The sequence below is a fragment of the Pan paniscus genome, chromosome 16 (assembly GCF_029289425.2).
Source record: "Pan paniscus chromosome 16, NHGRI_mPanPan1-v2.0_pri, whole genome shotgun sequence".
Taxonomy (NCBI): Eukaryota; Metazoa; Chordata; class Mammalia; order Primates; family Hominidae; genus Pan; species Pan paniscus.
In genome coordinates this window covers 76,065,490-76,092,380 of record NC_073265.2, presented here as the reverse complement: position 1 = coordinate 76,092,380, position 26,891 = coordinate 76,065,490, and the positions used below count along the sequence as shown (strand labels likewise).

At 38.2% G+C, this 26,891-nt stretch overlaps 1 protein-coding gene across 1 annotated transcript in view; it reads right to left on the bottom strand.

Moving 5' to 3' along the window:
* Nucleotides 1–26,891, bottom strand: part of AGBL1 (AGBL carboxypeptidase 1) — a 595,764-nt gene that overhangs the window by 132,504 nt on the left and 436,369 nt on the right. Inside the window, exon 19 of the mRNA XM_055098914.2 lies at nt 13,271–13,400. Coding sequence (XP_054954889.2) covers nt 13,271–13,400 — 130 coding nt within the window. The remainder of the gene's footprint in view (nt 1–13,270; nt 13,401–26,891) is intronic.

Below are 26,891 nucleotides of genomic sequence, written 5' to 3'. Positions count from 1 at the left end.
ATGAAGACACTAATGTATTTCTCATTGCTTCATGGAGGGAGTGTCTTCTGAGCCCTCTCATAAACAGGATAAACTCAGTATACATTTCTATCTCCTAGAGACTTTGCATACTCTCCCCTACATTATGCCAGCAAAGCTCTGGAATCTTGACCTTACTAAATGTAGACTATTGTTGAGCACAACATTCATTCAACCACCCAATTAAGCTGTTAGATCCACTTCCAGCTGCGCAAGCTAACACATTAAATTTAGAACCTCTAGATTGTATACTCATGTCAATGAAGTCAGCCAAATCTAGTGAATTTCTGCCCTTATTAGAATACTCCCACAAATGTTGCCCAGGTTTCTAATGATATATATTATCAAATCTTGTAATTCTTTTGTGTGCAAGCTATTTCTTTTTGGGTAACAGCATGTACTTATCTTCTAGGATCATGCTGATATTTGATTCTAGTTAGGAGATCAGGAGGCAACATGAGGTAGTTGTTGTGGGTCTTGAAAAAAATTGGCTCAGTCTCTAGAGGCATCTGTTTCAGGTGATGTTATTATAGAATTTTCCAGCAGGGGAAAGCTAGTCTCCTCAGTTACTATTGCTACTGATATGTGAGGCTTGCATGATTTGCATGATGTCCTATTCTAGACTTCAGAGCAGTGGGTCTCTCTCTCTCTGTCTCTCTCTCTCTCTCTCTTTTTTTTTTTTTGTTTGAGACATAGTCTCACTCTTTCACCCAGGCTGAGAGTGCAGTGGTGCAATCATGGCTCACTGCAACCTTCGAGATCCTGGGCTCAAGTTATCCTCCTGCCTCAGCCTCCCAAGTAGCTAGGACTACAGGCAAGCGACACCATACGTGGCTAATTTTTAAAATACTTTTGTAGAGACAGGATATCCCTCTGTTGCCCAGGATGGGTCTCAAATATTAATAAGCATCAGAATAACCTGGAGGTCTTGTTAAAGCAGACTGCTGAGCCACACCCTGGCAATTCTGTGATTCAAGTAGGTCTGGGTTGAGCCCAAGAATTTGCATTTCTGGCAAGTTTCCGGGTGATGCTCATGCCCCAGCCCCAGGACCTTACTTTCAAAGCCTCTAGTCTAAAGGAACAAATAAAATAATTGTTTGAGGTTTAATCCTCTACTATCACTAATTTTCCACCAACTTTTCCCTCTTACATCTTAGTTTCTCTCTGTGAATAAACACTCACCATTCTTATGAAAAGTGTGCAAACAAATTAAAACTGTGTCTTAGCAACAGATTTCTCAATAAAGCCAGAAGCTATGCCTCCTTGGTGATAGGCACTCCTTAAATGCTAAATTCAACTGGAGAAAATAGCTTTTCTTCCTTCCCTGATCCTTACAGACTCTGAAAAAGGAAGTAAATGACAAATTATAGAGCTATTCACCTGCAGGAATAAACATGGTGAGTTCTAGTAGCCACAGAAGATTCAGAGTGAAGGAGAAGGAGACATTGTTCTGCTTGTTGCTCAAACGATATCCCTAAAAACAAATGCCTGTTAATTCTAAGAAACATGTGTTTCTCCAAATTGCAGGGTGCTATTACAAGGCAATTATCCAGTTATTTAAGTTAAGGAAGCTTTTTCTTTTCTACTGTAAGATTTAATACTTATACTTCTTTTCAGTAAAATTCTTTAACAGGTAAGCAGAAACTGTTCCCAATACAATATTTACAGGTTAATCAATAGCCCTTTTTTTTTTTTTAAGACAGAGTCTCACTCAGATTGGAGTGCAATGGCCCAATCTCAGCTCACTGCAACCTCCATGTCCCAGGTTCAAGCGATTCTCATGGCTCAGCCTTCAGAGTAGCCAGGACTACAGGTGCCTGCCACCACGCTCAGCTAACTTTTTGTGTTTTTAGTAGAGACAGGGTTTTTCCATGTTGCTCAGGCTGGTCTCAAACTCCTGAGCTCAGGCAATCTGCCTGCCTTGTCCTCCCAAAGTGCTAGGATTACAGGCATGAGCCACCACTCCCCGCCTCAATAGCCCTATCTTGTTGTTTATCAATTGATTCAACAAATATTTACTGGGTAACTGCTACGTAATAGGAGAAGTTAAAATTTTAATATAACACAGCACTGCTCTCCGTAACAATAATAATAGCAATAATATTTAATTTATTGAAGACTCTAGATAGCATGCTAAAAATTTAATCTAGATTATCCCATGATGAAGTAGGTGCTATTATTATGCCCATTTTGTGGCCGAGAACACTGAATTCCAGATAAAATAAGTAACTTGCCCAAGTTTGTATTGTTATTGTGTGAATAAATATTGGAGCCCCAGTTTGCCCTAACCCAGAGGCAATGTTTTAAAACACTTTTCATTTCTATATTACCCCATCCAGAAGCTGATTTGTTGATATTATACCACAAGCCAATAGGTCATTGTATTACTATGAGAGAAGAGCTGAAGTAGAGATAAGCAGTGTTCTCTGGGAACCCAATAAGAACAGTTGCACCCTTCCAGGGGGCAGCATTCACATTGCACTCCAAGGGAGCAGCACCTTGGAAGTGTGCTATGTGGTGCTTCTGGGATTCTCAAGGGAGGTTATACATAAGATGAACCTTACTGAGTGAGAGCTATCCAAGCAAATGACGAAAGAGCGAGACGGATCTGTGGTTTTGAGGTATTAACAATAATTTGGAATAAGAGGGTAGAGTGAAAGGAGAATAAATTAGGTATCTATAGAAGTGGGCAGTGGTCAGATCGTTAATGCACTTGTACATCATTCTAGAATGTTGAGACATTTTCTTGAAGGTGGTGAAGGAGCCTTTAAACTAAGCAAGAAGGAGCAAGATGATCAGATCATTAGAACAGAAGAACAGAAGTGTTAAGATGGGAGGGACTGAGACTAGGCAAGTGAGATGAGAAGGGCCTAGCTTAAGGCACCAGACATAAGTATACAAAGAAAAGAAGTTTTGTGAGAGTAAAGAAGTAATATCTACAGGAGTTAGAGACAATGGATTTAGAGGCTAAGAAAGGAAGAGGTTAGGAATAACTCCTTGATTTCCAGATTAAGTAAACAGGCAATGATTGTGCCTTTCCACAAAGGCAAGGAACATAGGAAGAAATGCAGAATTGAAGACTTTGTGTAGTTTCATCTAGTTTCCTTTGAGCTGGAGTGTTTAGTTTTGAACTTTTGGCCTTTGACTAAACCAATTCCCCTCTCTGTGTCTCAGTTTCTTCATCAGGAAGGTATATGGTATGGATTGGATTATGCATCTTCCTGGGACCTTTTCCAATGCATTCTTGTCTGAGCTGAATTGCAAGGTTAATTTAGTTCATGCAAACATGAGTTCCATGATTTCTTGCTCAGCAAAGAAGCTGATGAGGACCAGATTGCCATGCTTCTCACATGCCTTCCTCATCTCCTTCCTCCTTGGTCCCATTCTAGTTCCTCTGCAAGTGAATAGGTCCCACTTGTTCAAGAGGTTACCCTCTCCCTCTCAAACACCTCTCCCTTAGCCGTTCCCCTTTTCCCCAGGGCTCACCTATTCCTGATTGTGTTTACCGCTCTGCTTTGCCAATGTAAACTGCTGTGTTTTCCATTCTGACATCTGGGTCTCATTCCTGCTTCCCAGTATCAAGACATTTGCATTATTTATACCATTGCCACAGGAAAATAAAGGCAAGGCTGAAGCCTAGAGGAGATATATTCGAGAATATGATGGAAACCGAAAACAGCAATGTGTCCAATTAAACCAACCGAGGCTAACTAAAGCCCTGGAGGTTCCAGCTTGTGCACAATATTGTGCAGATGGCATTCAGCCCAAGTTCCTAAATGGAGTTAACATCTCTTTGAGGGAAATGATATTGGTGACATGTTCAGCTACCTTCCAAGAGGCCAATTTGCAAGACCACATTTCCTAGTCTTTTTATTGATAGCCATACTCTCTCCTTAGTAAGTGCTTCATCTGAGTCATCAGCAACATCCAGTCCTAGCTGAGGTTAACCACATTAGGCACATGCAGAATTTATTCCTAAAACCACCTGAAAGGGATTTTATGCTCTGTTTCCTTTCCCAAAGCGAGAGACTCAGACTTTCACTTAAATTGGGTCATCATGGGCCAAAGTTTCAACATGGCCTTAGAAAAGCAGCCTTTACTTACAGATCAGTCTTGGACCCCTCCAATGGCCACTTTGGGGAGAAAAATTTCACATTAAACTCAATAGAATGTATCAATAACCAACTGCTCATGAGACTGCCCACAGTGGGACCCTTTATGCTGAAGGACGTTTTTGGCCATCTCACCTCAGTAGCATGTATTATAATGTTCTTTCCAAAATATTTCAGTTACAATGAAAGAGCACCTGTAAATCAACCCAAAAACACACAATCTAATATGTGGCTTTGTTTTGTATCTAATGCCCTTCTAGTAAGTAATGATTTTAACGTCTATTATTTTTTTGAATGCCAGATATGTGCCGGTCACCATGCTGAGATTTTACACTCCTCTATAATCAGTATAAGAAGTCCTAAAGGAGGATGTTATCCAAATATAGAGATGAGGTTCAATTTCTTCTAAAGTTAAAGGAGGTTAAGCAACTTGCAGATGGACCCATTAGAAAGTGATGTGTGATATCTCAAACTCTAATCAGTGTGGTTCTAAAAGTTTTCCAAACACGACATTTTAAAACATTTGATGGACGAGTGATGAAGAACAATATAACAAAACTCTCAATTAGCGTATTTGAAAGTGAGTGGTCTTGCGTTTTTCCACTCTCCATCTCTGGCCAGCCATCCCTCCATGAGTGGTAAGCCTAATGCCCTGAGAAGGCACTTATGCAGTGAGTTCCTGGGCAGATTCCTCAAGAGTTAAATCTGTTCCCTTTCCCCAGTTTCAGACATTGAAGGGAGAGAAGCAGTAGCCTGGATGTCACCTTTCTACACAATCCCTGCAACCTATCAGCCTGAGAGGCCTTTGCCATCTGTCTCGCTCAGTTGCAGGTACTGAAGTTCTCGAGGTAGAAGCATTAATCTATTTGGTGTACCAAGCCCAATCAGAGCAGATGGTTATTGGGACCTCTGTCTTCACCATAATGTGGGATTCAGACTAGTCTTTTTGACCTATAACAAGGCTTCTATATTGTCTGGCTAAACCCTTGGGGTAGGCTGGGGACTGAATACTGACCTATCACCACGCCTACTCAGTCCCTGTAAAGAGATTTGCCCTTGGCTTTTGCCTCTGTTTCTGAGTTGCTTTCCTAACTGAGAATTGTTGATTGCCTTGGCCCCCAAGGATGGACTGTGCTTTGCTCTGGGCAACCCTCACTGTCTGCGATGAGAACTTTAAGCCCTACGCCCAATGCCCTTGGCCACGATCATTGCTACCTTGCTGTGTTTACCAGATTAGTTTTCTTCAGACATGCACAAGTCTCTTCCGTGTCTTCATCGGAAGCCTCTGTTTTCACTTCTGGCCTTCACGGAGAGCAGCCTTATGGCAAAATTAGTCCCTGTGGCCCCATCTCTGTGTATTTCTTGCTTTCACCTATTTCCACTAGCTCTGGGCAGAGGGACCTTCACAAAGGCTGAAGAGGAATGCTTTCTAAGCGGTTACCCTCCTATTTTCCCCTCCCCTCCATCTCCTCATTTCATTCCATTCCACAACAAATAAAACATAAGAAATTTGTTTAGACTTCTTTGAAAATTCTGACTTGCCCTCCCTCTAAGAACATCCCAGATTTTTGACCAGGCACAGTGGCTCATGCCTGTAATCCCAACACTTTGGGAGGCCGAGGCGGGCAGATCATGAGGTCAAGAGATAGAGACCATCCTAGCCAACATGGTGAAACCCCGTTTCTACTAAAAATACAAAAATTAGCCAGGTGTGGTGGCACGTGCCTGCAGTCCCAGCTACTCAGGAAGCTGAGGCAGGAGAATTGCTTGAACCCGGGAGGCAGAAATTGCAGTGAACTGAGATTGCACCGCTGCACTCCAGCCTGGTGACAGATCGAGACCCCATCTCAAAAAAACAAACAAACAAAAAAGAATATCCCAGATTTTCAGCTCTTGTGTTACACAGAAACTACATTGAAGACACTGTTGAGAGCAAGAGAAAAAATGCCCTTTGCTTTTCACTAAAATTTATCAAGAAACTGAAGCAATTCAATTAAATGTAGTTTTTTTGTGTCAGTAAAAATATACACAAAACTTGGTTTCTGGTATGGTAAAGAAGCCTTGTTTAACCTTCATTCTGATAGCATGGGAACAATTCCAAATAAAATAATATGGAAGCAAACTGAAATATTTTAAATTCAGGACCTTTATGGGTATTCTGTCCTTCCTGACTATGGAACAGGAGTGTTTGTTCTTTTCCTACCATATCCTCAAATGTAAAAAAAGGGAAATTCTAGATGTGGTACCTTAACACGAGTTATGAAAATAAGCAAAAATAACACTTATTCTTCTGCTACTGCTAAGGAATAAAGTGGAAATAAAACAATTCATGTGTATAAAATATCTTGAGGCCCTTGGCGACAAGGGTTATAGAAAGGAATATGCCATCCTTTTTTTCATCTCCTTTTGTGCTTCTTTTAAAAGAAGCTGATTAACCCAAAACATATGCCAGAGGGACAAAATAAAACCAGAAAAATCATTTAAGTAGCTAAAAATTCTATTCCACTGGGCCCCAGAGAAAGACAAAACTACAATATGCCCACCCTGTCCTCTGGCAGAAGGCAGCTCAGTTTGTGTGAGTTATAAACAGAAATCGATGCGCTCTTCAAAGAGGACTGAAATCCCTTTACCAAAATGCACTCACATAGTGAGAGCCAAGAGGATAGGAATCGATCCCATTCCCATTTCTGAAGCCCCAATTACTTGAACAGCACAGGGGCCAGGCCAGCTGCAATATGGCAGCTCAGAAGAGGCTGTCCACCTGGCTCCCCAGGAGCTTGCTGTAGTAGCCTAAGAACTTTCTTCCAGTCCCAGGGATGTCCCTGACTGTCCTCATCTGCCCCCTTGGCCATGAGCCTCTTGGCTTTTAGAGGGAGCTCCACAAAGGGAAACTGGTTCAATGCCTTCTGCTAGCTGATTGTAGAGCTTGTCCGCTTCTTTGGGCTTCTCTGCTTATAGGCCGCCTCTCTGGCTGGATCTTTCTGACTTCTAAACAGACCTTCTTCTACAACCTTTCTGCTCTTTCCTGGGAAAACTGTTTTCCTTGGCTCACATGCCTGTATGCTAGTCAGCTTCATTTAAGGGAGCCCCCTTTGTCTCCTCATTGCATTTTAAATCTCTGTGACTTTGCTTTAATTTTAATTTTCTGTATTTAGGTAAATGTGTACCTAGAGTGAAAAACGCAGATCCTGAATATATAGTTCAACGAGTTTTTGTGTAACCGACTCTGATCATGATATTGAACATCTCTGCTAACCTATAAAGTTCCCTCCTGACCCCTACTATTCAATGCTCTTCCTCAGAGGCAAACACTGTTCAATTTATGTCCCCATAAATTACTTTTACTGATCTTATACTTTACATAAACAGACACATAGAGAATAGAGTATGTAGTCTTTAGTGTCTAGCTTCTTTCACTCAATATAATGTTTATGAGATTCACCCACATTATTGACTATATCATAGTTCATTTTTTGGTTTGGTTTTGGTTTTAGTTACTGAATAATATTCCAGTGCATAAATATACCAAACTTTGTTGTGTCTGGGCTTCTGTATCTAACATCTGGACTCTCTAACAAACAAAAGAGACAGAAAACCTGGGTTAAAGAAAATGGGAATGGAGTCACAAGAAGGTCTGTGTGATATCAAATGAATCTCTGCGACCCATCAAATGAGAAGCTTCTTTTCCTTTGCCCTGTGTAGTAACCCCAAGCACAGAAAACTCCCAGATTTTCAATTTCACAGGGCAGAAGACCCAAGAGATCATAGGCCTACAGATTCTTTGAGGAAAGAATATTTCTCAGCCTTACTAGAATAAAATCCAAGGGAAACTCTTCTTCATGCAAGTCCAGCTCAAATGGTACTTCTAATCTCTGGCTTTTCCATGACCCTGAGAGAGAATGACTCAACCCTTCATCTATGTTCCTATCAAAGCTCACATGGGCCTTTGTTACAGTGCTTACTATTTTCTACCACTCCGGTTTCCTTGTAGACCTGACTCTACTTTCTACCAAAGTAAAATCTGGGTTCCTCAAAGAAAAGGACAATCTTAAATAAAAAATTTTCTTTGTATCCCTGACACGTAGCACCATAATTATACATATATGATGCAAGTGAATGAAGAAATGAATGACTGCCTACATTGGGTGGATGGGGGGGTGGATGGATAAGTGGTTGGATGGATGAATGGATGATGGATGGCTAGGTGAGTGGATGGACAGATATATGGATGAGTGGAGGAATTACACAATATGTGAATATTGCCATATTCACTATAAAGTGAATGACTTGTCTGGTATTTAGCAATGCTCAATGCTCTCAGGGTACTGCTTTTTCTCACAGTACCACATTCTTTTTGGTCCTGGGAGTCATATTAATCCACTCACCATAGGCAAATGGCTGAATAGTATCTAGAACCGGTGGAACTTCCTAGCCACCATAAAGTGGCTTCCCAGTGCTTCAGAAAACATTTTCATAAGAGCCAGAATTTGGGCAGAGTCACAGTTAATCTCGTCGCAGTGGAAATCTTCCCAGTACAGGATAGGCCTGAGTGCTGAGTGAGTGGCAGCGCTTCTGCTGCCAGCAGGAGACTCATTAAATATAGCCTCCTAGGTAACTAAAAGGTGATGTTGAGCCCATTAGAGAGCTTTGTAACACTGTGAACAGCATTTAGTGCTCAGCTGTTTCTCACCCACCTCTCAGATGGTCCCAGCAGGAAACATGTCTGTGGCTGTCATGTTTATAGCTAATTAATGTTTATTTATATTTTTAAACAAGGCTTTCACCTGTCATGCTTTAAAATAAATGTTCTGCTCTTCAATTAGAGGTTGTCAGAGCAGAGAGGAATTCTGTTTTGTTGTGGATTGAATGTGTGCGTGTTTAAATGTGTATTATATAGGGATTTCTTCCTTTTAAGTCCCACTCTCTGTCTCTCCTCTTAGAAGCTAAAGCTTTCTACTCAGAGAAACATACTTTTTTCAAATTGTGACCTGCTGTGCAGGCCATGTGCTTGCTTCCAGAGGGTAGACTGCAGAGATTAGGGTGCCTTCTAAGATTGGAGGAGGGAGAAGGTCAGAATGAAAAGATTGTACATTTTCAGCAGTGTAGAACCAGTATTCTTGTTTTTAACTTTGTAATTTCAATAGCTTTAGTAGTTTTTGGTTACGTGGATGAATTCTATAGTGGTAAAGTCCCCTTTAAGTGTACCTATCACCTGAATAGTGTACATTGTACCCACCAGGTAATTTTTCATTTCACTCCACTCCCACCAATCCCCTTCTGTTTCTCCAAGTGTCCATTATACCAGTCTGTATGCCTTTGCATACCCGTAGCTTATCCCACTTAATGAGAACATGTGGTATTTCATTCCTGGGTTACTTCACGTAGGATAATGGCCTCCAGTTCCATTCAAGTTGCTGCAAAAAATATTAATTCATTCTTTTTAAGGTTGAGTAGTATTCCATAGTATATGTATATGTGCATCTGTGTATAAATACTATACATATATATACTCTGTGTGTGTGTATATATATATATATATACAGACACAAACATATGTGTGTGCATATTTATATATGCCACATTTTCTTTATCCACTCATCAATTGATGGGGACTTAGGTTGATTCCATATCTTTGGGCAATTATGAATTATGCTTCAATAAACATATATGTGCAGGTATCTTTTTAATACAATAACTTTTTTATTCCTTTGGGTAGATACCCAGTAGTGGGATTGCTGGATCAAATAGTAGATCTCCTTTTAGTTCTTTGAGAAATCACCATACTGTTTTTCATAGAGGTTGTACTAATTTACATTCCCATTGGTAGTGTATAAGCATTCCCTTTTCACTGCATCCATGCCTACATCTGTTGTTTTTTGATCTTTTAAAAATGGCCATTCTTACTGGGGTAAAGTGGTATCTCACTGCAGTTTTAATTTACATATCCCTGATAATTAGTGATGTTGAGTATTTTCTCATGTTTCTTGGTCACTCATATAACTTCTTTTGAGAAATATCTGTTCACATCATTTGACCACATTTTAATAACATTATTTCTTTTTTGTCTTGCTGATTTGTTTGAGTTTCTTGTAGATTTTGGATATTAGTCTTTTATCAGATGTATAGTTTGCAAATATTTTCTCCCATTCTGTAGGTTGTCTGTTTACTCTGTTATTTCTTTTGTCATGCAAAAGGTACTTAGTTTAATTAGGTCCCATTTATTTATTTTTGTTTCTGTTGTATTTGCTTTTGGAGTCTTCACCATAAATTATTTGCCTATGCCTATATCCAGAAGAGTTTTTCATAGGTTTTCTTTGAGAATTTTTACAGACTCAGATCTTAGATTTAAGTCTTTAATTCATCTTGAGTTAATTTTTGTATATGGTGAGAGACAGGGATCCAGGTTCATTCTTCTACATGCGGCTATCCAATTTTCCCAGCATCATTTACTGAATATATATTTTCTCTACTTGGTCAAAGATTAGTTAATTGTAGGTGGTTGGCTTTATCGCTGGGTTCTCTATTCTGTTCCATTGGTCTATGTGCCTACTTTTATACCAGTGCCATGCTGATTTGGTAACTATAGACTGGTAGTATAACTTGAAATCCAGTAATGTGATGCCTTCAGATTATTCTTTTTGCTAAGGTTTCAGCTATTTTTTGGTTCCATGTAAATTTTAGGATTGTTTTTTCTAATTCTGTGAAAAATGATGTTAGTATTTTGATAGGAATTGCATTAAATCTGTAGATCGCTTTGGGCAATACGGTGATTTTCAAAATATTGATTCTTCCTATCCATGAGCATGGGATATTTTTCCATTTGTCGGTGTCATCTCTGATTTCTTTTATCAGTGTTTTGTGGTTCTTGTTGTAGTGATCTTTTACCTTCCTTGTTAAATATATTCCTGGGTATTTTTTTTTGTAGCTATTGTTAATAAAACTGAGTTCTTGATTTTATTCTCAGCGGGTTGTTATTGGCATACAGCAGTGCTATTGATTTGTGTACATTGATTTTGTAGCCTGAGACTTTACTGAATTCAGTTATCAAATGTAAGAGTCTATTGAGGGAGTCTTTAGGGTTTCCTAGGTATATGATCATATCATTAGCAAACAGAAATAATTTGATTTCCTCTTTTCCAATTTGGATGCCCTTTATTTCTTTCTCTTGCCTGATTGCTCTGTCTAGGACTTCCAGAATGAGGATTCTTAAGAGAAAAGAATCCACTTTGCTCTCTAAGCAAAACAAGATTGACTCAGCAAGACTAGATTCAAATCCTGCACACTCTGAAATAAGATCTGTCCCTTGAATGACTCCTAGGAAATAAACTTCACACTCTTGGAATATTCTGCTGGATAACAGATATTTCTTTACCTTGGGACTTGGGCCATGCCAGATGGTTGATGCTAACAATGTGACTTATGGTGGGGCTCTAGGACCATGAGATATCAATTTCACCTCTGGAGAGATGGGAGACAGAGTAACTAAGATCAGCCATGTAGGATATTTGATGGCTACGTAACTGACCCCCCAACAAAAACCCTGGACACCAGAGCTAAGTAAGGTTTCCTGGCTGGCAACCCATATTGTTGCTGGAGAGTCAAGCACTGTCCATATATCTCTACCGGGCAAGGATACCTGGAAATTTGTACCTTTTCTCTCCTGTACTCTGCCATGAATGCCTTTTACCTTTTCTGATTTTAATCTGTGTCCTCTGAAGGTAATACACTGTAATTATGAATATAACTGCTATTCTGAGTCCTGTGAGTCCTTCTAGGGAATCACTGTGCCTGCGGATAGTCATGGAGCTCCCCAACACATGCTTTCAACAGTAAGTAATGAAGGGAGGCTATGTTGCAGGGTACAAAAACATATCAGAACTAAATTCCCACTCTGCCATACACCTCTGGGTGATCTCATTGAAATCAGTTTACTTGTTCATCTCTTTTGAGATTTAAATAAGATTCTACATTATATATTCATCCATTTTAAAAATAAATATTCATTGAATGTGCCACCTTTTTGTCGCATAGTAGATGTTCAAAAAGTGGCTAAAGGTAGAGATGATTAATTGATTTGGCCAGTATGTGAGCTTCTTCACTCTATTTTAAGTTTGTTACGTTAGGTAAGGACTCTAAATTTGGACGTATGTCCCTCTACATGTTTGTAGACAGGTATGTTCACAGTTTGTAGTTAATAAATGAGCATTTTCATATGGTTACTTGGCTGCCATTTTCTCTTTATTATCTTCAGCCAAGTCCTCTGGTTTCAAATAGTGTTTTTTCAATCAATTGTATAGTACTAGAGGCTTGGGAAAACAGCCTAGATATAAAAATCCCTGGGACAGCGCCAGAATAAAATTTGGAATATAGTAAGTATTAGTTGAACATAAACACCTAGAGGATTTTGTTCCAAACACTATTTAATAGGTATATACATTTTCTTTCTTATGCAATAACTGAGATATTAGAAAAATGAAGACTCAGGATATGGAATGAAATATGATTTTTTTGCCCAGTTTTTACCAATGACTACTACACTGGGGGTTTGCCTTTGTTTTGGGGTCAATTGTGTCCCCCCAAAAGATGTATTCGAGTTCTAATCCCTGGTACTTGTGAATGTAACCTTACTTGGAAACAGGGTCTTTGCAGGTATGATAAAACTATGATGAGGCCATACTTAATTAGAATAAGCCCTAATACAATGACTAATGTCCTTATTAGAAGAGGGCAACTTGGACACAGAGGGAAGATGGCCTTGTGAAGACAGAGGCAAAGATTAGAGTTACACTGCCACAAGCCCAGGAATGCTAAAGATTGCTAGCAACCACCAGAAGCTGGAACAGACAAAGAAGGATTATTCCTTAGAGCCATCAGAGTGGGCATGATCCTGCCAACACCCTGATTCCAGACTCACACCTCCAGAAATGTGAGATAAGTTTCTCTTGCATTACACAAAGCTACCCAGTTGTGGCAGTTTGGTACAGCAGCCCAGGAAGTCAATGCACCATGCATCCTCCATTCTATCTTGTCATACATAGGTTTTTGGTCATTGTCTATTCTTGCCTTGGCAGAATATAGTCTGCTTCCTGGAAGGTAGAAGGAAGAAGCCAGGAAGGTGGAGGCAGAAGGAAGTGACTCACCACGGGACTTCGGCCAATGCTGCTCAGGTGGTAGAGGAGGCCTTTGGCATGGTAAATGGTTGGCTGCAGATGAGCACTGGGAGAAAGCCATTGTCTGTTCAAATCTTCCCCGCTCAGTGAGCATCTGTGGCTACAGGAACAAACAATAAGCAAATAAATACACATTCAGAAGAAAATAACTTGAGAAAATAAAGCTCCACAAGATAAACAATTAAACTAATGACTTCAAAACTTTCCTCTGATTTCTCCCCAATTGGCATCAATTTCAGATGTCTAGAAAGCTGTAGATCTGTCCTTTAAGCTCCAAAGTATCATAATTATTCACAACCCCCAAATGAACTAGAAACCATATTTGACTTGCTATCGGATTATCAGAGTTTTAAGACAAAGTTGGAAAATGTAGTTCCCCATTATATACATCCATGGGGAATATATTTAATAAATTTCTCTAGGCTATGAGTTCTTCAGTTCTACAGATAATTAAGTTGCATTCAATCTATCATACTTGGTGTGTTACATATGATATTTCCAGCTGGTTCAATAACTCTGCAAGGTAGACATTAGAACACCCCAATGAAGAGACTGAGGCTTATAAATTATTAAATGGCTGGAGATCTAGGTCATAAGAAGGAGCTAGGCTTTCCCCCCAGATTTATTGGCTTCTAACCCTGTTCTCTTTCTTCTATTGCACTGTTTGACATTTACCAAGAGAATCAGAGTGCCTTTTTCAAATATATCATCATGGTAGATTAGAGCAATAATGAGCTCAAAATCATACATTCCCTTATTTGTGGGAATGATGATGTTCATATTCAAAAGTACCAAGTTACTTTACAAAAGTGACCCAGCTGGTAGTGAAAGGATTGACTGCCACTTACAGTGAGGAAACTGAGATGCTGAGTTGTCAGGCAGAGTGATCCTAAAAACCCACAACCACCAGAGATTACCAAGGGCAGCCCTGCACAGGACACATTCCCAGTAGTCCTGCTAAGGTATTATTTACTCAGTAGGGTCAATGAGCTAAGTGCCACAGATCGGGAGGATCAGCACAGCATCCCCAACACCTCCAGCACCCCCAACTCCTCCCAAACCCTCCACCATTGTCCTTCCACACCCAAGCTCAGTGGAATTGCTAACAGTTCCCACTTGACTTATGGCCTCCAGAAGTGTGAAATGAGTTTCTGTTGTTTTAAGCCACCCAGTTTGTTGTAGTGTGCTGCAACAGCCCTAAGAAACCAGTACACAATACATCACCCATTCTATCTTATCATACATAGGTCTTGGCTGGGGCTCCTCCATCTTCATGTACCCCTACCTCTTCAACGTCTAGGGGATCAATCTGCATGGGAACTTTCCCTGATTTTTCAGGCCATTGCATCTATCTCCTATTTGCTGCAATAACATCCTGAGGCCCCCTTGATCAGAGTCCTTATAAAACCATTTTGGATGGATTTTTATTTTTATTTCTCTTGACTTCCCAATTAGACTAGGAGCTTCCTGGGGGCAGGGACAGTGACAGTCTCTTGGTCACCATCAAAACTCTAATATAGTAACTCTATCAAGAGTTGATATTGAATAAATAATTTGGAAAGAATAAATTTACCAGCATTCATATGCAGAATCAGATATGATTTCTGTTTTGTTTTGTTTCAAACACAGTGTTTTCAATAAACATTGGAGGTAAAAAGAAGGTTCAGTCTTCTCCTTTTACCACTTATTCATTTCCATGTTCCTGAAATTATCTTTAAATATTAGCTTCCTGCTGCCTGTCAGACCCTCTTACAACTTACTGGAAACTAAAAATCTTCAGATTAATCACTTATCCTGATTTCTCCATTAAAATATTTTGACTTGATAAATGGTAGGTCTTGTACATGTTCCTCTCTGGCATTTTTTATTCTTTGCCTGCTTTTTTTCTCCCTTTCTCTTTTTAATAGCAATGACATCTAGAAATAGAGTTTATCAGTTCTGCCTGGTGACCAAGGATGAAGGTAAAATATGAAGCAGATTTTCAATGCCGATAGCAACAGAAAGGAACAGGCAGCCCAGACTTGCTCCCAAGCACATTTGCTGTGTTTAAATGAATTGCTTTTCTCAAATCAAGGTACTTGCAGGCACAACATCCCAGAGCCCCAGGATTCTCTTTGACTGCTCTGTGATTTCTCCTTGCCTTGACCCGGATTCTCATCAACACTGGGGATTTGTTTTTTCCTTTGTAACACTGACTGTGACGAAATTAGTTGAGGCCCTTTAAAAGCATTTCTGCTTGTATAAATGAAAATGCAAGCATACATGTGTCCAGCAGCCAGCAATTCTGTATGAACTCTCTCTACATCTTCTTTGCCTATGCTCCATGGAAACCAAGTTCAGGGGCAACATCTACATGGAGAAGGCTCACGTATTACCACTTTGCAGAAATACTATTTTAGATCACAATTTCCAAGAATAAAAAAAATAAAGTTTTGTGCTGAAACCAGAAGCCCAAATTTGAATAAGACCTAGTTCCAACTCCAAGCTGCTACCAGATATAGGATTTGAGACCTCTTTGAGAGTCAACATTCTCATGTGTGAAATAAATAAGTCAAATCTCCCCCTAGGTTTATTTTGAGGATCGAATGAAATAGCTATTTTAGATATCCCTACAGAGAAATATCATATACTTCTATCTCTACCTATGTCTGTGTCCATGACTATATCCACATCTGTATCTATGTCTACATCTTCATCTACATCTAAAATGCTCTAGGATGCATAGCACAACTTTGACTACATTCATTGGTTCCTTACCTCATCCTAATTTTTTTTTCTTATAAAGAATAATCAGATAGCTATATGCAGGGTGAATGGAAGGGAGAAGTGTCTTGACTAAGAACTCCAGGCAAGAGGCTGTGGTCATTTTTAAGTAACAGTGTACTTGGACACATCTAAGGGTAGAGGGAGTAGGCTGAACAGAAAAGAATTCATCTAAGAAAAAATGCACAGAAATAATCAGTAGAAATTGCTGATTGAAATTTGGGCTGTTAAACAGCACACAAAGGAGGACCACATCTAAGAATATTTAAACATAGAGATTTGGAGAGAAATTGGGCCAATGTGAGACATACAGAAGTTGAGAAAGCTCTTATTTTGGGGAAAATTTGGTTTGTTTGTTGTCTGTTTTGGAGGCAATGAATCATTCCATTTGTGTAGATAGGTTGTGTGGATTTGGGAAGCCCATGTGATTGTATTTGTCTTCAGGACTCTATGGTGGTTATGATTTGGAGAGTATCTCTGTGTGTGACTAGGGCTTTGGCAGTCCCTGTATCTATGCAAATGCAGGTTATTATAATATGTACAACACCTAACTTGAGTGTTTTTCCTTTTAAAGTGAATCCATTTGCTTCCGATCTCTGAATCCATTTGGCATTTTGTGTTAATAATATCAGAGATTCATGCAGTCAGAAGAACTGTTGCTGCTCTTCCCAGGGATTTAAGCATTTGAAGATGAAATGCACCCTATCTTATTATCTACCGTAGCATTTCTGAAATGACAGCTGCTCCTTCTATGGGGGGAGAATTAGCAGATGGACAGCTATGACTGGCTGGCAATAAATTCAGTGCCTATAATTTCTGAAAAGTGGTCCTCTCTCAAATAGTTTGAAGTTCTGCTTTCTTTATAAGAATCATAAAATGGTGATTATTGCTATAGTTGGCCCTCTGTATCCACGAATATGGAGGGCCAACTGTACTAAGCCATTTTATATAAGAGACTTGAGCATCCACGAATTTTGATATCCATGGAGGTGGGTGTGGGGAAGGTGTCCTGGAACCAATAATCTGCAAATATCAAAGGATGATGTTATTTTTCCCTTCACTGAAAATAAGTTACAGGGAAAAATTATCCACTTCATTTTGTTTTTCACAAATAAAGACATTTGATCTGACTTGTCCTCCTTATTTTAAAAAGCTTTAGTTTAAATAGCTAGTTTAAGATAAAGTTTATATGCACTAAATATGCCAGATCTAGGATGCTCAGATATCCAGTTTGTCTAGGAATGCTGCATTTTTAGCTTTGAAATGCTTGCATCCCTGTAACTCTCTCAACAAATGCACACCAGAGATGTGATAACCTTGCCTAGATCCTTAATTTTAGAAGGTGGTACAGAGTTGGAATACTTCACCAGAACTAGGCTGAATTATTTTGCACTGACTGAATGTTTTTAGGTGGGAATTTCATACGCCACTGAGGGTCAGGCATCCTTATTGCCTATGTTTACCTTGATTGTTTCCCACACGCATTATCTTTCTGTTCTTTTCAGGCATTTGCAGCCAATGTCTGGAAATCCTTAAAACTGAGGTTTTTGTGGGGCATATCTTTTTCCTTAAGAAAAGAGAAGACAGCTTCTGATCTCCAGAAAATATGGTCATTTTATGACCAAACAAAAGCATCTCAACTGAAATTATCGAAGAGTCAATCAGCAGCACTAGTCCTAACTAAAGGGTCACTGAATAGAAGCCACCAGCTGCATGATATTCTGATTAAAAGGGAACCTTAAAGGCTGGACAGTCTAAAAGACAATGATGCCACGAAAAATAATTCTTTTAACATTAATTGTGGATCTCGTTTATCTGCTGAGAACAGGGATCCTCCAGAGGTTGGGAAACAAGTAACATAACTGCGGGCTTTAACAACTAGATCCTGAACTACCAGAACTCCTAAAGCCAAGAAAGGACCACAAGCAGAGACAGAGGAAAAGTGAGTCACCTTCTAAAAATGAATCTATAGGGCTGCCGTCCCAATACAAGAGGATTCAAAAATCTCCCATCCGTCCATGACTGAAAAACAGAGGGATAGAGCCCATCAGACTGAATGAATGATGCCAGGCTAGATAATATTAGTGCCTGCAGCACAGCAAGCTCTGGAGCCTAAAGAGAGGCAGCACGTTTGAGATTTAGGCAGCAGCTTCGCCATTCACTGCACATCCTAGGTGAAGAAGGCAGGAAGGGTGCAGGAGGAGAATATCTATGAAGGCAAAGAGATGCATGAAAGCTTCAAGAACACGACGAAGAGCATGGGGGACTATCGGCCAGACACTGCACCCAGAGCTTTCCAAATAAACATGGTTTGGATGGAGAAAAGGAAAAAAGAGGAAAAAACCAAAAGACAACTTCATTTCAAAGCTACAGTTGTTCTAAAGCTCAAAACAACCAGGGTTGTCAGGGACATATTATTATGTTCAGGATATTTTTTGTCACGCAAAATGCTCAGGAGAGTCAATAATCCAGAGAGCAAGGGAAGATAAGAGATCTAACACAGGTGTTCCTACACACCTCCAGGAACCCAGAAATGGGTTACCAGAGGCATGATCACCCCAGAGCCCAGAAATGGGAAAGCCAAAATCTTTAAAGATAAGCCAGAAGAACTGACCTGGGTTCAAATGTCATCTTTGTGAAAGAAATTACCCATAGTTAACATTTGAACTTTGGTAGGTCTAAATACAAAATAGTTCTTTATGCCCTTGTTCCTCCAAGGGTAGTCACAAAGGAGGAGCAACAACATTACCTGGTAGCCTGTTAGATATGTAGAAACTCTAGTCCCAACCCTGAGTCTGCATTTTAACAAGATCCTAATGGACTGTGTATGCACATTAAAGTGAAAGAAGCAGTGCTTTCTACTAGAATTTAAGGTAAGAAGAAAATTAACATTCACAAAGGAATTATTACTTTATAAAGGGATTTATTGCCACCATGCTTCCAGGAACTAGAACACATATTTAGGATTTTTAGCATCTCATCTGGAGCAGAGCCAGCTCCAAAAGCTTGGAGACACTCCCACTTACATACTTGCCCAACTCATTTTTCCCACTGTTGTGTTAGTCTCTTACATGCTTTAATTTGAACACCAATAGAGAAGATTAAAATGTGGTTTTTATTTCTAACTTATTTTCACCAGTCTGATTTCATAATATCATTCAGCTATTCAATGGGGCAATTCAAAAGATCACACGACCAGGACAACTTCAGCTGAAATCAGCTCAGACCAGATTAAGTGATGAGCCAGATTAGCTGCAAATATAGAGAGAGCCCTACCTCATCACTTGCATCAATCAAGAACACGTGATCAGTTAAATCACTTTTTTTTTTTTTTTTTTGAGATGGAGTTTCACTCTTGTCACCCAGGCTAGAGCACCATCCCGGCTCACTGCAACCTCTGCCTCCTGGGTTCAAGCGATTCTCCTGCCTCAGCCTCCAGAGTAGCTGGGATTACGGGCATGTGCCGCCATGCCTGGCTAATTTTTTGTATTTTTAGTAGAGACGGGGTTTTGCCATGTTGACCAGGCTGGTCTCAAACTCCTGACCTCAGGTGATCTGCCCACCTTGGCCTCCCAAAGTGCTGGGATTACAGGCGTCAGCCACCGCACCCAGCCAGTTAATTCACATTTCTACACAACACTTGTTCCCACATACAACTGACTCAATAAATTAAATATTACTCCCTGTGAAGCAGTCAGTGCTCTACGTTGGAAGTTTCTAAAGTTACGTCACCAGAATGAAAGGAAAATATATCTCGGGACCTCAAGATCACTAAGCCAAAGGGAAAAGTCAAGCTGGGAACTGCACAACCTTCCTCCCATTTTATTACCAGATAAGATAGCTACAAAGATAGAAAAGCTACATACCTGCCTTACAATTTGCCAACAAGGAGATTCCTTGTGGACAAAGAAGACGGAACTCAAAGCCAACCCTCTGTTCACCTGAGAAAAATGCATATGTAATGGCTTTCTCTGCCCTGTTGTTTCACTAAGCCAGACTCAGGCGTAAGTGACTACTCCTCTAGCTTCCTCTCACATGGAACTTGTGTATTCAGTAAAAGGCTAATCAGAGTCTCAAAAGAATGCAACTGTTTGTCTCTTATCTACCTATGACCTGGAAGCTCCCTCCCCCGCTTTGAGTTGTCCCACCTTTCTGAACCCAATCAGTGTACATCTTACACATATTAATTGCTATCTCATGTCTCCCTAAAATGTATAAAACCAAACTATGCCCCAACCACCTTGGGCACATGTCATCAGGACTGCTGAGGCTGTGTCACGGGCACGTCCTTAACACTGCCAAAACAAACTTTTTAAATTGATTGAGATCTGTCTCAGATACTTTTGTGTTCACAAGACCAACAACTGTTTGTGAAGAATTTGCCAAATACACATGCAAGTGAACAGTGAAACCTTAGGCTGTGCTACTAATTCTGAGGCCAGCCAGCCAATAACCACTTGAAGTCATCCATTGCAACCAGCTGACATTTTGAACAACATAACATTATTTAGTAGATAAAACTAAGGGTCATTTATTTAAAATCCGAAATTTTAAATTCTTTTTAATTCTCACAAAAAATTGTTAGAATAGGAAATAATAAAAGACAATGTTTAAAAATCAAGAACTAATTATTATTTTTATAATAATTAAAGCAAATAGAAACCTTTGAAAAATTCCACACCCACTCCTGATAAAGACAATCAAGAAAATAAGAATTGATAGATACTGTGCGTGTATGTGTGTATATACACACATACAGGCACACATGCGCACATTCCTAAAGCCAGGAATTCTAAAAGTCTTAAAGGAAGAATTTTATTTAATGGAGAAACTCCAGAGGAATTTCCACTAAGAGCAGGCACAAGGTAATGAGGATCACTCTCTCCACAACTCTTCAATGTATAATTAGAAGTATTACCCAATGAACCTAGACAAGAGGTATTATTCAGAAGCATGCAAATCAGTAAAGAAGATCTGAAACCATGTGTATTTGCAGATAACATTGCAGCATACCTAGAAAACCAACTATTAACTCAAACAGTAAAGGAATTCAGTAAAGTAGCAGGATACAATATTAGCATACAAAGGTAAATTTCCATAAAGGAGAGTAGTTGAATAATTTGGTGCAGTCACAAAATGAAGTATTATGCAACTATGTAAAAAAAGAGGAAAATCCCAATGAGTTGATATGGAGTGGTAATTTTTAGGATGTGGAGTTAAATGATAAAGTTGAATGAAATATAACTTTTACAAATAAAAATATACAGTTAAGGGATAAAATAGCATAGCTAAGAATGAAGGAGATGAACAATAAACATGCATTTATTCCTTTGTGCAAGAAAATACAAGAAAGATAAATCAGAAACTAATAAGACTGATGGCCTAATGGACATGGGGTGGACATGGGGTATAACAAACAGAGAATGGGTAACTGGGAATGGGGTAAGAAGACTGAGGGGCAAGTGACATTTCCCTGAGCATATATTTTTGTCTAATTTCAACTTTTAGAACCAAGTTAACATTTCACATATTCATATCAATAAATAAATAAATATAATCAAACACAAGAGCCATGGAGAAAACCCAAATGGGTTACAAACATTTATAAATAAACTCTGTCACAAGTGACTAACACTAAACGAAGTAAGAAGAAAGAACTGAACTGAGTAACTTTAGAAAATAAAATTTTGGCTATAAATGGTAAAGCTAAGGACAAAAAGAACAATACACAAATTTGTTTTTCATAGCAGTGCACAATTCTGAGCTGGCAATTCTAAAACTACTTTATGTGTATTCTAGGATTGAATAAATAAGTAAATCAATTATGAATAACAACAACCAGGTTTCTCACTGTTACAGAAAGGAATTACAAATAAGGAATTAACTCTGTGATTTTGTATTGAAATCAGAGGTATCAGCATGAACTCATGATTTTAAATTTACAGATAGATAAAGAAATAGATGTGTATGTGTGTGTGTGTGTGTGTGTGTTTGTGTGTGTATTCATACATCTATTTCCCAGCTCTGTCTGCTAGAAGAACCGAGAAATACTAACAAGCAAGAAACATATCTAGTTCCCAGATATCAGTTTCTAAATACCATTATTGAATAAAAGAAACCAGGGCTGCTTGAAGAAATGCCTGGTTTCAGAGGTGGGGCAGAAGAAAAGAATATCAGTCTGGAACAGAATATATAATGGTGCCAAAAAATAAGGAAGTATTTTTAAATAATGGGGACATGTTGAAATGACGCAGAGATCAATTCTAAGGGAACCACAATGGTGAAATGCAGTAAGATTTGACCACGAACAATAGTACTATGTGATAACCCATAGAATAAATTAAATATTCATAAATTCATAGTGATTTAAATAAATAAGTAGGGAAGAAGGAATAGCTCTTAATTTTAGTAGAATTCCAATTAGTACATAGAGAAGTAGATTTATACATTTAGAGAAAAACTTAAAAAACTTATCATTTGACAAACATCACAGTAATAATCGATACAAGCAACAATCAGCAATGTAGCTAAAGTTAGTGGGTAAAAGTATAATGAGCAACAGAAGATTCACATCAGAGTATCTCCCCACAAGACACTTACTAATCCCAAAGCGAATAATAGTAACTTTATGACGGAGAAGTCTGGAAGATACCACTTTATTCAAATGATCAAAGTTAACATCACCATTTGTGAGGCATGTCAACATCACATGCCCCTGATATGATACAACTGAGAAGGGTACAACATCACCTGTGTGACAACCTTGCCAGAAATACAAAGCCACTATTTAATAATGAGGAAACATCAGACAAACCCAATTCAAGGGATATTCTATATATAACTCACCAGTACTCTTCAAAAAAGTCAAGATAAACAGAAAAAAAACCTGAGGAACCATTTTAGATTAGAGGAGATTGAGAAGACACAACTACTAAATGCAATATATGATCCTGGAAAAACAACATTATTGGAATGATTGGTGAAATCTGAATAATGTATGTAATTAATACTAGTATATTAATGTTAGTTTCCTGGTTTTGATCATTATCTTACAGATATGTAAAATGTTAGCATTTAGGTAAGCTGGGTGAAAGATATGCAGGAATATTTTTATACTATTATTGTAACTTTGACAGATACAAATTATTTCAAAATAAATACTTAAAAGAGTTTTAAAAGTTATAACTTGAAAAAAGGAAAAAATCTATAATTAAAAAAAATAATAACTGGAAAAACTCAAAAATTAGGTGATAATAAATGGTTAAAAAAAGAAAATATCATTTTGTAAATAAAACCTAGTGTAGAAAGAACACAAACATGAATAAATAAGACAAATAATGCCTTTAGAGAAAAATGTAAAATTAAAAACTTTGTTTTAATTCTGTAGAAGGGTAGAAAAAGATAACAAGGATTCAAGGCAAAGTGACAAATATTGAAGACAGGCAAAGAACATCTAACATATGAATAATAGTAGTTTCTGAAAAAGAAAAAGCCAAGGATCAAAAGAAATACTAAGACTTCAACAAATACCAAGAGATAATCTAGTGATATTAATGGATTTTAAAGAAAAAGAAACTCATTGGAAATCTAGGTAATAACAGGATATGACTTACCAAGGAAAAAATTAGATTACACCTTTTTGAGGACAATGTTTCAAAAGAAAATTGAACAAGGATATTCAAAGAATTAAATAAAAATATTTAAATAAAGAAAATGCGAGACAATGATTTGATGTCCAGAAAAACTGATTTTTCAAATATAGAGGTATAGACAAATTCTTATCAATATTCAAGAACCTAGGAAATATCATTCCCCATAAGCCTTGTCCTTAGAAATACATTAGAAAAAACCCAGATAAACAAAATGAGCAGAAAGATATGGACATTTTCAATTTTTGCAAAAGTAATTTGAGGACACCTCAGCGACAGACTTGATTTTACCTTACTATAATGGTTTTTTCCACCAGACATTCAGCACTTTAAAGACAAGATAGTGTTTTGTGTACCTCTGTGTCTCCAGAGCCTGAAAGAGTAGCTGGAACACAGATATTATTTCATAAACGTATATTCACATGAATTAAAATGGCATTTAATTGTATATTTTAATGTCCTAAACTGTGCTCAAAACCTTTTTGTTAAACCTAAAAAGCAAAATAAATGCTTTCTGACACCACAAAAGCAAGAACACATTATTCTCTACATTTATTTATATCTTGGTTGTCATGTCTGTAATGTAAAATGAAATGGATAATTATATATTTCATTTAATATTGAAAGCTCATATCACACGGGAAAAATAAATGAGCCCTACTTCATCCTTTTGTTTTAGACCAGGTGAGTATCAAAAACTGTTCTTCCTCCCAATCACCATTATCTCAATCATCATCATCATCACCACCATTATAGTTCACATTCATTGAGCACTTATTTTGTACCATGCCTTTTATTAACTGCTATATGTATTCTCCTCATGGATCTTCACAACAACCCTAGAGGCATTTATAATTATAATTTCCATTTTGCACAGGAGAAAGTTGAGATTTACAGATGTTAAGTAACCTGCCTAAGTTCACACAGCTAGAGTAGCCTCTGAATAAAGAGTAAACTATGTAACAGAGAGGACAGTTACTTATAAGAAGCACAAATGTCTTAACCATCTAATTAGCATGATTTATCCAGTGTTTGCAATGGATGAAAAGGGATGGGGAAGAAGCCTGCAGAAATGAAAGGTGTCTGCTCCCCACACCTATGTGAACCAATATGTCTCAGCTTCTATCTGATTTGCCTGTTGAACTCTGGAGTCCAATTTTGTTTGAAGAAAGGATTTCACTGCTTAATATTTTAAAAATGGATGGGATGTGAGGCCAGTGCTGTCACCTGACCATAAGCCTTAGAAATCTTCTGACATCTTTGTGGTTTTCTTCTATGTAAAATTAATATTCCTCTTCCCATTTGACAAGTTTGTTTCAGGTACAAAATTATATTCAAAAGACAAAAATGTCATATAAAAAACATTTTATTCACTAATTAACCACACATTTGTTGTTCAACTAGAACACCTACTATGTGTCAGATACTATTCTTATTCTGAGGATTGCAGCAGTGAATAAGTCCTTCCAGGAATTTACATTCTGGGGATTATTATCAAGTGCCAGCTCCAAGCTGATATCATGTCTCTCTCGTTCTGACAATTTCTCAGCACCAACCCATCACAGTGGTCAGAAGGTGATAGACAATGAATTCACCTTTATCTGAGGAATAAATGAAAGTCAACTCCCCATTCTACTGCTGTCAGAATATTTTTTCTCTGGACAGTCAATCTCTAAATTAAAACTGCAGCTTTATTACTGTGAATTCAACAGGTTTAATTATGAAATATTGATTGTTCCTGATCATCTCCATCTCAGCTGGGGCTTCCTCTAGGCTGCTGCAGTCTGCTTTGGATTAAAAGTCACTGTATATTCCTTGTTGGAGAGAAATCTTTAATAGAAAAATATCATGTAATGTTCAAAACCATTAACATTAAGAAAAATAGACATTGTTTTGTATAAACTTGCAATAGAACTTCTAGTCTCCTATCCCTACTGCAAAAAAGTTGATAAAGAAATTTAGAGCTGAGTTTTCTCAAAGAAGCTCAGAAATTAGAGTCCTGTAATGAATCATAAGACCCCATATTTATTTTCCTAGGTGGAAAGAATGCATGGGGTTTTACTTGTTCCCTTTTTCTATGCCTAAGAGCCTTCTTCATATTCAGGTAAGTTTTCTTTACAGGCCAGAAAGGAATCCCCCTGATGAGTTGATCAAGCCAAAATGTGTCTCTAGAGAGTAACAACTCTTCTCTTTCCTGCTAACTAGTAGATGTAGAAAAGAAGGTGATTCTTATGCTTTCTTTAGAGGATGTCAATGTGTTTAACTCTGGATGTATAATAAAATCTTGATTAGTCTCTTAGGACATGGAACACAGGTACAGAAAAATAATTTCTGCTGATTGGGTCTTTAAATAGCTAGGAAACATTTATCCCATTCCCTGAAAGCAATGCTGACTGCCAATACCATCCTAGGTAAAAGAATGTCAAGAGTCATCTTGGAATTCTGGAGTTCCTTTTCCTTGATTTCCTGGTAGGAGAAAATGGATAGCACTCAGTGCCGAAGAAGAAATCAGGAAAAAAAAAATGAGCTTCAGCCTTGTTTTGACACTTGCTACAGTGTAATCCTAAGCAAGCTCCGTAGTTTTGGTTGGCTCAGAGATGTTGTTTTGTTTGTTTTGCTGTTGTTGTTTTTAAAGCAGAAAATTAGAACCCATGATCTCTATCCAAGGTGACTTTCTCCTTTGAAAATGCTAATTCTAGGTAAAGGCATGCAAAAGAAAAGACAAAGTGTCAGTGACATAAATAAGGGAAGAGAAAGAGAGGGGAGGTAGGTTATAAGGTTTTATTTTTTGAAACCCAAATTCATAAGAAGAAAAATTGTCTAAGATTTATTATCTCCTATATAAATTACAGCAATTGCCTCCTCACCGTTTTTCTCATCTCCTATCTATCGTAATGTTTCTCCTCCAATTTGACATAATTCCAAAAGTATATTCAAATTCTTTCACTGACTCCTGTTACCTAAAAAAGGATGTGTAAACTACTTTGGCTGACATTCAAGATTTTCTACAAACTAGTCTCATCTCACCAGTCCAACTCAATCTTCTATTACTGCCCAACACAAACCCAGTGGTCCAAGCAAACCATATTTCCTTATTGTTCCCAGACCACTATGTGCTCTCCCAGCTCTCAAATCCCCTCACCTGCTGATGGAGCCATGTCTGCAGACCCAATCTTTTT